Source organism: Fukomys damarensis, unplaced genomic scaffold, assembly GCF_012274545.1.
Source record: "Fukomys damarensis isolate Sample0158 unplaced genomic scaffold, DMR_v1.0_HiC HiC_scaffold_16, whole genome shotgun sequence".
NCBI classification, from domain to species: domain Eukaryota; kingdom Metazoa; phylum Chordata; class Mammalia; order Rodentia; family Bathyergidae; genus Fukomys; species Fukomys damarensis.
Window position 1 is genome coordinate 66304690 of NW_022900928.1, and position 11650 is coordinate 66316339.

Below are 11650 nucleotides of genomic sequence, written 5' to 3' on the forward strand. Positions count from 1 at the left end.
AATCTTGAAACTTTCTTCTAATACTACAACAGTTTTTTTTTAAAGGTGGCCCTTGGTCTCCATACTGATCATTATTAAATGCTGCCTCTGGTGGGCCCAGCCAACCTATCTCAGTGCCCACTCTGAGAAGTTCATATCTCTGGCTTCCATCTGGATTTGGGAAGAAAAGGCCAGAGTACATGGGGCTGTGGTAAACACATGTTTTCTTTTTTACACTAGTTAAACCAGAAATTGCTCAGGTTGGAGCTAAGTACCAGGATGCTGAGGGCCCAGGCCTCCTGGTTGTCCTGTTTGCCCTGGTACGTGCCAACCCACCTGCCAATGTCACCTGGATTGACCAGGACGGGCCAGTGACTGTCAACACCTCTGACTTCCTGGTGCTGGATGCTCAGAACTATCCCTGGCTCACCAACCACACTGTGCAGCTGCAGCTCCGCAGCCTGGCACACAACCTCTCAGTGGTAGCCACCAATGATGTTGGTGTCACCAGTGCCTCGCTTCCAGGCCCAGGTGAGGAGTGTTAACAGCTGGCTCAGCAAAGCCTTAGGTAAGAGCAAGGATCACAGTACAGAAATGGGAGGACTTCACTGCCCTTTGGGTGGGCCTTGTGGAATGAGTTGTCCTTAGCCACCACAGGCAAGGAGGACAGAGTAGTTCAGCCTATGGCATCTCGGGGTTGTGGGTATTACCCACCTGGAGGCTAACCATGTACAATCTGCAGGGCTCCTGGCCACACGGGTGGAAGTGCCACTGCTGGGAATTGTCGTGGCTGGAGGGCTTGCCCTGGGAACCTTAGTGGGGTTCAGCACCTTGGTGGCCTGCCTAGTCTGCAGGAAAGAGAAGAAGACCAAAGGTAAGGCCAGGGATGTTGGGGGCAGAGGGTGGCTGGAGGAGTGGCAATGAGGTTGGGGTAAGCAGCAAGTGGAGCTGGGTAACTTCTGCCATTTGGCAGGATGTGGCAGCAGGTAAGACACATCCAAGGTAGCAGGGACAAGCACAAAGAACCCAGTCTCTGGTCCCAAGGCCAGGGTAGGGCATTTGAGAGACTCCTTTCTAGAGTCTAGTTTTGAAAGGGCAAGGGCCAGAGTCTGCTGTGGGTGGGCACACTGAGAATCAGTGGCATGGTTTCTTTCTCCTCAGGCCCTTCCCGACGCCCGTCTCTGATCTCTAGGTAACTCCTCCTGGGGCTGGGTGGATGGGCTGACCCCAAGTGCAGAATGGAGACAGGTGGAAACCCGGGGTTTATGGGAGGTCTGGGATATGCTTCAAAGCAGGAGCCTGTGCCTGCTGGTGCCAGGCACATCTCACCCTGTTTCTACTTTGTAGTGACTCTAACAACCTGAAACTCAACAATGTGCGGCTGCCACGGGAGAACATGTCCCTCCCGTCCAACCTTCAGCTCAATGACCTGGCTCCAGTTTCCAGAGGTACATCCAGGACACCTCTGCTTGCCCCTGCTTTATCTTCAAAAGGGGGCTTCTGAGAAAAAGAGAGATCCTGGTTCTTATGGGAGCCAAGGCTTCATCCAGCACACCACTCATCCTGGGCACCATCCTCTTTGTCACCCAGCAGAGAAACTAGCAGACCGGCCGATGGCTCAGAACAGCAGCCGGCCAGAACTTCTGGAACCTGAGACTGGTGGCCTCCTCACCAGCAGAGGTACTGGGGAGCAGGACTGCCACCCTACTTCTTATGCCCCAGCCCTGTGCTTATGCCAAAGGCCTCTGAATACCAGAGGGCAGAGAGGGCTTCCTTGGGTTCTAGGGAACCAAGATTACTGAGTCCTCTGGGAATCTTTGACCCTGTAGGTTTCATCCGCCTCCCAATGCTGGGCCACATCTATCGAGTGTCCAGTGTGAGCAGTGATGAGATCTGGCTCTGAGCAAGGTGACTCAGGAGTGCCCTTTGGCCCCAGACACCCTGAGCCCCCTGCCCCATGCTCCTCCAGTACATGCTCTGCCTGGCCATGTGGCCAACATGAAGAAGCCATGCCACTGCCTGGTCGTCCTGGCTGGGGTACTCTAGGGGTCAAGTGTATGATCTATTTCACTGGGATCTGACCCGTGGGACACAGGTATCCTTGGCAAGGCTGCCAGCCAGAACTAAGCCCCTTGTGCTAATACAGGTTGGGGCCTGCATGCAATGACTGGGCCCGGGCAGATGTAGCTGTTTGCTTAGGTGTGTCCGGGTCACCCAGCCCCTAAGTGTGCCAGGGTCTGCTACATGCCCTACACCCCATACTCAACAGCACTTTGTATAATAGGCATTGGGGGGCTTATAAGTAGGGAGGGCCCTGCATGTCTTGAATGTCCTTATGCTATGCAGCTCTGTTCCCTCAGGGAGAGAATCAAACTGCCCTTTGCACAAGAACCAATCTGTGGCCCAGGGGCCTCTGTCAAACACAAACTAGTCCATTTCGCTGCATACCTCTTTCTCCTCCACGCCATGCCACTGGCCCTGCATCTTCCTGGATATCACAAGTTATACACTGGATTTTGTTTCTTCACTGGGTCCTAAACTTCCATATTGGCCTGGCCCCCAGCAGTGCCAGTGCCTGGTGTTAGCACAAGACTGGGAAGAAGAGAGCGGTGACAAGTCTGGTGGCATCCAAGACTGTATGTAGCTATGCATCAATTTTTACAGCATTAGCACTTTAAGCACATCCCCTAGGGGAGGGGGTGAGGGAGGGCCCAGAGCTCTCTTCGATCCCCAGGTTTGGCCTTCCTCTGATTCACTGTGAGTGTCCTGTGAGCCCTCAGGGTAGATGGTTTCCCTCTCAGCATGTCTCCCTTCCAGGGGACCCCAGCCGTGACCAACCCTCACTGCCCCATCCACAGGAAGCAACTTGTCCTACCCCTCCCTCTGCTCTTTAGGTGGGGCTAAAGTGGGCATATGGTTCAACAGGTCCAGAAACTTTATGGAGACATAGAGAAACAGGGAGTCTGCATACTCCACAATGACCTAAGAATGCTTCTAAAAAGCAACATGGAAATGACTGGAAATTAGCAGAGTGCACAGTGTATTTTTCCCTTGTTTTGTATTTTTGTCATGTTATTGCCTAGGACAGTGCTGAGCACACAGTAAAATCAATAAACTTAACTGAATGAATATGTTTGATTTATTTCTTCAATTTTGGTTTTTTTTTTTTTTGGTACTGGGGATCAAACTCAGGACCTTGTGCTTGTGAGGCAGGCGTGGTGCCACTGAGCTAAATTCCCAGCCCCTCTTCAAATATGTTCTCAAATGAAAACAAAAATTTTTGGTGGTACTGGGTATCAAGCCTTGTGTATTCTAATATGTTTTACCCAGAGCTACATCTCTAGCCCTTAAGTGAAGTATTTGGATCACACAGTATAAACTGGGCACAGTGGCACACCTATAATCCCAGCACTGAGAGGCTGAGGCAAGAAGGTATCAAGTTCACACCTGCCCTGAGCAATTTAGTGACTAAGCAAGACCCTGTCTCAAAATTTTTAAATTTTCTTTTAAAGGGATAGGGATGTAGCTCAGTGGGGATGTAGCTCCTCAGTACAAGGGGGAGACTGAGTCAGAGCAGAGCACCCAGCTGATCTGGTATCAGTGAGACCTGCTCTCTGTGTGTGGAAGTATATGATTGTGGTCGATTAGAGAATTTGTAAAAAACCATTCCTTTCCCATCTGGATGCATATTGTGCGTATCTAAAGCTGGTAGTGTAGCATCTTAATGTTGTCTTCCCCTCTAATGCTTTCTCTCTGTATCAGTAGTTGGCTCCATTACCTAGTTGCTTGAGCCCAAAACACCTAGAAGTCATCCTTGATCTCTTCCATGATCCACATCGAGTCTCACCAAGTTCTTTCAGTTCTGCCTTGGTAAAAAGGGAACTTCAAAGGGTGTCAGTAGTCAGGCCTGCTGAGCTTCCCCACCCAGGCTGTTTGCAGTAGCTCACACCTGTGTGTCCAGTCACATTTCAGCCATCACCCCAGACTTCCCTCATGCCTATGTAGTGATGTCTCCATGAAAATGCAAAACAATGGGGCTGAGGGCTTCCAGATAGCCAAACTCTATTCTGTACTGCTGGATTTCCCAGATTCCCCTGCCCGCTCTTCATCTCTGCATCCCCATAACTGCAGTGGGGGAAGTGAGGGTGGGTGGTCTTCAGCAGGGCCATGCATAGCACCTCAGCCTCTCAAGACTGCAGACCTTTGTTGCAGTTGCCTGCTGTGGACACCACCTGTGTGTGACCTTTGTGTGGCTTCAGTACCCTCCATTCTCCCTTCTCCTTCAGTCCTTGCCAACACTTCGGCAAACAATTTCCTCCATGAAATGCTTTTTGTTAGAAATTACTAGCATGGTTTCAGATTTCCTGACTGGAGCATAGCAGATAAAATTCCACAGTATTTCCTCTCTGTCCATCTCTACTCGCATCATGCTACCACAAGCCATACTCATTTCTCACTGGATTACTGTCATAGCAGGCTCCATGGGACTACAGACAGACAGGAGCCCTAGAAGGAAGGCAGCTTTCCCTGCAGAAACCCCCAAAAAATCAAATTCTGAGAGAAAAATTACTCCCCCAATCAGTAAACAGTTAGTTCTGCAGCAGCACTGAAGACCTGGAATGGGTCCTCTAATGCGATTCTGACACTAGCTACCTCGAGACAGCACTGGATCCCACAGGCTGGCTGCTCAATCAGGCCATTTCCCCACTTCAGATGCCAGTCACAAGCCCGTTTGTTTTACCTGTGCTTTTGACCAATCAGAAATAAATTGGGGTTACTGCAAACTTCCTTGGGGGTCCAGTGATTTTGTGTGAGCAGCTCACAGAACTCAGAGGAACACATTACTGGCTCAGGATATTACAAAAGGCACAGATGAGATGCACAAGATGGGTGTGGGGAAGGTGTGTAGAGCTTCCAGGCCCTCTCCAGGCAGTCACCTTCCAGGAACTTTTATGTATCTAGCTCTCCAGAAGCTCTCTGAACCCTGGCCTTTGGGTTTACATGGAGAATTGATTACACAGGCATGATCAAATGCAAATGGACACAAAGCACATGATCTAATGCTGGGCTGGGAAAGCCAGCAGGGACCATCTGTTGAGATTCTTCAGTACCGTTTCCTGGAGAACATGGGGCAGGACCCCTCCTGAAATGGAGGTCTCAACATCTACTAATAGACAGGTAGGTCACAGAATTTAAGATTAAATTTCTCTGACTTGCCTTGGGGAAGAGAAATCCTGTTTCTGTGGCCTGCCTTGAGAAACAAAAGGGAGCAGGTAAAAGGAGGCAGAAAGTCGGAAGCAGTATGAGGCTTTCTGAGGCCTGTGGCTCCCCAACAATATTCTAGTCACTTAGGAAATAATAAGGGCAATGGAACTGTGGATACAAAAAAAGTATCACAAATTGACATACTGTTTTATTTGTAAAATCACTGCCAACTAACTTTAAGAATGAAAGAAAAGCTGGGCTGGTGGTACATGCTTCTAATGCCAGCACCCAAGAGGCTGAGGCAAGAGGACTGCCATGAGTTCAAGGTCAGTCTGAATTACAGAATGAGACCTTGTCTGAAAAAACAAAAACAACAAAAAACAAAAATAAAAGAAAATAATTCCTGTGCCCAAAAGATTATCTTTTAAACTTTACCTCCCAATCTGTGCTCTGTGGGATCTCAAAAATTCAACTCCTGGGCTGGAGATATAGCTCAGCGGCACAGCATCTACCTGGCAATCATAAGGTCCCAAGTTCAATCCCCTGATACAAAAAAAAATTCAATTCTCAAATCCCCACAGTGATATAGATGTGTAACTCTCCTGTTAAAGCAATCTGAATCAGGCAGAGGCGGTCAACAAATGTGTGTTTTCTGCAGGGAGGGTACAGGACAGTGCCAGCCCAGCCTAGCTACAGAACAGATAGGTGCCAAGTGGCTGACAAGGCTCTGTCATCTCAGACTCCACACAGACTCCTGGGGTGTCTCAGCTGAGGGTTAGAGTCTCTGCCTCTCCTGCTTGGGAGGTAGAGTTGGATGGAGGGGTGAATACTTTCTTGCCTTCAGCCAGAGCTTTAAAATGCTGCCAGGAAAGAAGAGAGAGAACACTGAATATATGGGATGTGCTAGTTGCCACATTTTAGCAAGAACTGTCTTTTAAAGATACTTTAAACTCCTAATTTTCTCCCAGCTCAGCTTCCAAACCAATTCCTTGGTGCTGGCTTTGAAAATCAACTAGAGGGCAGGGGATGTAGCTCAGTGGCACCACATCTGCCTCGCAAGCACAGGTCCTGAGTTTGATCCCCAGTACAAAAAAGAAAGAAAATCAACTAGAAATTTCCCCGGCTTCCTTCTTAAATGAATCCCTTTTTCCTTTCTTGCTTCTGTTCATGAAGCCACTTGAGTCTCCTCTTAAGCACTGGTGTCCCCTGCAGGTCCTCACCATCTGAGGTCCTGCCTCTGTTCCTTTCCCCATCCCTACCTCCTCTGCTGTTCTTGCTCTTTTTTTTTTTGGTACCAGGGATCAGACTTGGGACCTTGTGCTTGTGGGGGCAGGTGGTAGAACCACTGAGCTAAATCCCTGGCCCTGTTGTTCTCTTTATTAAAGAGCAACAGTAACTCTGGGCAGGCACATTCTCCATTGCCCCAGGACACAATCATAGGAGGCCCAGAACCTGGAGACTCCTCACTACAGCTCCATTAACCCCTTCTGTGTGTCTCACCTGTGAGTTCTTGAATTCTGAGTAGAGGGAAAACAGCAAATGGAGGGACTGAATCCGACTCTTATAAACAGGAATGTCCAGGATGGCTGAAATGAAGAACAGCTCCCAGGAACAGAACCAGACAAACTCTGGGGACTGGGGGGCATTTCTGTTTAGCACAGTCAATCCCTTCCCAGAGCGGGGTTAAATGCCCAGTGAGTAGTCACAGGAGCCGGAACACCACTCTTGAGGGCTGCCACACATCACAACTGGCTTATAGTAGAGACAAAATCAAGACACCACCTTCCCAGAGTCAGTAAGCCCTTGCAAAAGTCTCAAATGCAGCTATACTGGAAAAGGCTGGAGGAGCTTACCACAGATCACATCGATGTACTCAGCCAGGCTGCAGTCCATCTCTGCAGTCGGCAGGCTCACCTGCAAGAGTGGAGATGGCCCACATTAAAAAGGCTCAACTGGGCCAGCGATTTAGTTCAGTGGCACTGCACCTGCCTTGCAAATGCAAGGCCTTGAGATCAATCCCTAGTACCAGAAGAAGAAAAAAAGAAAGAAAAATGAAATCATATGGTTTCTTTTAAATAAGAAATCAGAGCTGGGGATTTATCTCAGTGGTGCTGCCACCTGCCTTGCAAGCACAAGGACATGAGTTCAATCCCTGGTACAAAAAAAAAAAAAATCCAAAATATAAATAAAGAATAAAGTAATGATAGGAAATAGGGAAATAGATCTTTTGCAAAAATGAAGGAAACCAAGAGACACAGGGAGGGCAGAAGAAGGAGATGGAAAAAGAATTAAGAGGTGTTATATACATGTACTAATTCCCCATGAGGAATATAATCATTATGTACCACAAACTTACTGATACAAATTAAAATGGTAATGTTGCATAAGTCTTTTACATTGCTGGTGGGAATGTAAACTCATAGAACTACTACAGAAATCAGTACGGAAATTTCTCAAAAAACTAAAAAGATTCTATGTTGCATAAGTCTTTTACATTGCTGGTGGGAATGTAAACTCATAGAACTACTACAGAAATCAGTACGGAAATTTCTCAAAAAACTAAAAAGAAATTCCATTTGATCCAGTTATTCCCCTTCCAGCCATCTCCCTAAAAGAGTTAAAGACATCCTATTACAGTGGTGCATGTATATCCATGTTTACAGCAGCACAATTTATAATAGCGAAATCTTGGAAGTGGCCTATATGTATCAACAGATGAATGGATAAACAGTCACTTATACACAATGGAGTATTACTCTGCCACAAAGATGGATAAACCTAAGTCATTTGCAGGAAAATGGGAGCTCCTTGAGTCCATAATGTTAAAGGAAATAAACCGGACACATAAACTTAAAAATCACATGGTTTCTAGGGCCTGGGATTTAGCTCAGTGGTAATGTTGCATAAGTCTATGAATGTACTAACACCACTTAGTTGCAAGTACAAGGTCCACTGTTTGATCCCCGGTACTGCACCCCCAAAGGCTCAAGTGTTCGTGTACCCAGCACCATTCCCTGCACAAAAAGAACTCCTAGCGTAAAGCAGGGTAATGGCTGAATCGCACAGAGTCCTCAAAATTCCTATGTTGAACTCAACTTCCAGAGCCTCAGAACATGCCTGTATGTGGTGATAAAGCATCTTTACAGAAATAATTACATGGAAATGAGGTCACTGAGATGGGCCCTAATCCAGTATGACGGGTATCCTTACAAGGAGAATCAGGACACCGGCAGACTGAAGACAGAGGAAATGAACAAGAGAGACTCCAGAAGAAATCAGAAGATTTTAGATTTCCAGTCTCTAGAACTGTGAGAAACTAAGTTTCTGTTGTTTAAACCACCAAGTCTACAGTATTTTCTACAGTAGCCCTAAGAAACCAATACAATTTGTGTAGTAATACAACTTCCATTGGTAAAATGGAATCAGTTATACTCATTAACTACAAAGGTAGTGGATGATCTACTGGGGCCAAAAGATTTTATAAGTAAAATATACTGGTAGGCTATCTTGTAGTGTGGATCATGAAGAATCTGGCCCCAGGTTCACGGCCAGGTATTTAGTGACTTGTTCTAATGTGAAAGGTTCTAGAACACCATAGAAACAGAGAAAATAGACATAGCATCTCACTCAGATGACAGACCTTGGATTTAAACAAGTCATATTGTAAGTTTAAAAACTACTGACTTTTTAATTTTTTTAGCAGTTTTTGGGTTTTTTTGGGGTGGGGGGAGAGATAGGGTCTAACTATGTAGTTCAAACTGTCCTTGAATTCACTATGTAACCTCAGCTGCCCTCAAACTCAAAGTGATCCTTCTGCCTCAGCTTACTGAGTGCTGGGATTACAAGTGTGCACCACCATGCTGGCTAACTACTGACTTGTTAAAACATTTTTTCTGGTTTTACAAAGAACTAGAGTACATATAGTCTTACAACTCATTTTTTTTCATTTTATAATACAGCATTGTTATTTCTTTATATTAGAGCCAAAAAACACCATATAATATTCAACTGCATAGCATTTCATTGAATGGATGTACTATAATCTAGCTATTCAATTGCCTGATCAAGGGCTGAAGGTGTGTAGCTCAGTTGTAGAGCACTGTCCTGGCATTCATGAGTCCCTGGGCTTAATTTCTAACACTGCAAAAACAAAACAAACAACAACAAAAACCCCACCTGCTTTTTTTTTTTGGTACTAGGGATCAAACTTGGGACCTAGCATTTGTGAGGCAGGCGGCAGCACCACTGAGCTAAATCCCTGGCCCCCCACCTTTCTTCTATACCAAACTCCCACAAATACACAGGTTTATTTTGTATGTCTACTTCCATGCCACTGTCTTTTTTTTTTTTTTTCCCCCAGTACTGGGAATTAAACTCAAGGTCTTTGCACTGAGCCATATCTTTACTCCTTTTTTGAGACAGTGTCCAGGCTGGGTTCTAACTGGTGATCTTCCTGCCTTAGCAGAATACAGGCATATACCACTAGACCTGGCTCCATGCCAGTACTATGTACTATATATATTTGTGTGTGTGTGTATACATACATACATACATACATACATATATATTTTTTTGGCGGGGGGGCTTTTTGAGATAGGCTTTTCCATGTAGGCCAGGTGATCCTCTTACTTCAGCCTCCTGAGTGCTGGGATTACAGGCATGTGCTATTTACAACAGTATACTTTTATAATTGGACATCTTATGAGCAAATCCTTTTATCCCTAAAATTTTCATTATGTGTTAAATGTTTATTCTTTTTTACTTTTTCTCTTTCTTATTTTATTTTTTGAGACAAGATCTTGCTATCAAAGACTGGCTGGCCTTGAACTCATGATCTTCCTGCCTCAGTTTCCTGAGTACTTACTGGGGGATTACAGTTACATAACACTATGCTCAGCTTTAAAAATTTATTCTTTTTTTTTTTTTTTTAACAATTTTTTTTTTTTTTGGTACCGGGGATTGAACTCGGGTCCTTGTGCTTGCAAGGCAGGCCACCGAACTGCTGAGCTACATCCCCAGCCCTAAAAATTTATTCTTGCATATTAACTTTATTATCAGCTTTTTTTTTTTGGTTTTTTGAGACAGGGTCTCACTATGTAGTTGAGACTGACCTGGAACTCACTATGTAGCTCAGACTGGTCTCGAACTCACCGAGATCCTCCTGCCTCAGTCTCCCGAGTGCTGGGATTACAGGTGTGCGCCACCACGCCCAAATTATTATCAGCTTTTTAATTTCTAATACAGTAAAAACTCTGATGGAAATGCATTATACTTACATAGTATGTTGGAGAGGACTGATGATAACTCTATAAAACTGAATTCTTCCATCAAAGAGCAGTTTTAGTCCTCAGTCATTCATATCTCATTTTATGTCCTCTATTAGAATTTTATAGTGGAGTTTTTTATTGTTGACATTGAGCTTTGCTTGCTTGGTTTTGTTTTTGAGACAGGGTCTGGCTATGTAGTCTAGATTGGCCTTGAACTTTCTGTGCACTCCAGGGTAGCCTTGAACTCAAGATCTTATACCACTATGTTTGGCTCCATTAAAGTTTTGCCATTTATTTTCAAAAAAGTCTTAGCAATCTTGAATTTTTGGGGGGAGGGGGTACCAGGGATCAAACTCAAGACCTCGCGCTTGCGATGCAGGCATGGTGCCACGGAGCTAAATCCCCAGCCCTACGTGTACACTTCTAATCGTGTATTATACTTCAATAGTGAGTCAGTGGTGAGGAGCTGGGGACACAGCTCAGTGGCAAAGCACTTGCCTACTATGCTCCAGGCCCTGGGTTCGATTCCTAGCACTAAAAAGATCCACGGTGATGATAATAGTAATATAGGAAAACATGGGGTCCTGTAATGAATGCCACACGCTCTTACCTCCTACTACTTTCCACTCACCTTGCCCAGAAGCTCTTCAAACTCTGGAGACCATTCCTGCATCAGTGTGTCAATGTCGGGCATGGGCCTAAAAGTTCAGAGGTAAATATGAACAGGATACCTAGACTGATGACATCAGTAATCTGTGGATCAGGATATTCCAGGATAAGAAGAGGTCTTCAATCTGGCATGCTACAATTTCAGGAGAACTTAGACCATGCAAACCAAATTGACCCAGGGTCTGGGGCTTGGAAGAGTTAAGTAATTTCAATCTTTATGTCCATAAGCTAAGCCAGCAGCCATCAACTTTTCAATTTCTAAATAGTAGTGAAAAATGTACTTTCTTTTCAGGACCTCAGGCTGATTATATTTGTCCCCAGGCTTTAGGCCTCTTCTCAGGAGCAGTGGTTCCCAGGTGTTGAAGGGTCCTGGACTGCTGCGCTGAGAAACATGGTATCTCTCACCTGGTGTAGTAAATGGTCGCAGGGGGCTTAGAGCGGTGCAACTCAGAGATGCTCTCGATCCATGTGTCAATGGCTTTGGGATTCTTTTCTGCATCTTCCAGGCTCTTTACTTTCATATGTTGCTT

At 45.6% G+C, this 11650-nt stretch overlaps 2 protein-coding genes across 12 annotated transcripts in view; one reads left to right on the forward strand and one right to left on the reverse strand.

The window, feature by feature from the left end:
- The window catches only part of Tmem25 (transmembrane protein 25), a 4871-nt gene extending 1767 nt beyond the window's left edge, over positions 1-3104 (forward strand). For 7 of the 11 annotated variants that reach the window (XM_019208198.2, XM_010629336.3, XM_019208199.2 and 4 more), the window contains 5 exons: positions 220-510; positions 722-853; positions 1141-1171; positions 1327-1427; positions 1570-3104. In XM_019208198.2, the coding sequence (XP_019063743.1) occupies positions 220-510; positions 722-853; positions 1141-1171; positions 1327-1427; positions 1570-1781 (767 nt within the window). In that variant the 3' untranslated portion in view covers positions 1782-3104. The remainder of the gene's footprint in view (positions 1-219; positions 511-721; positions 854-1140; positions 1172-1326; positions 1428-1569) is intronic. The other 4 variants (XM_033764371.1, XM_033764372.1, XM_010629340.3 and 1 more) reach the window with 3 other exon arrangements.
- A 357-nt stretch (positions 3105-3461) lies between these two features.
- Positions 3462-11650, reverse strand: part of Ift46 (intraflagellar transport 46) — a 16617-nt gene continuing 8428 nt past the window's right edge. Inside the window, exons 8-12 of the mRNA XM_010629332.3 lie at positions 11526-11647; positions 11083-11149; positions 7038-7098; positions 6685-6770; positions 3462-6044 (exon numbers count right to left, since the gene is read on the reverse strand). Coding sequence (XP_010627634.1) covers positions 5949-6044; positions 6685-6770; positions 7038-7098; positions 11083-11149; positions 11526-11647 — 432 coding nt within the window. The 3' untranslated portion in view covers positions 3462-5948. The remainder of the gene's footprint in view (positions 6045-6684; positions 6771-7037; positions 7099-11082; positions 11150-11525; positions 11648-11650) is intronic.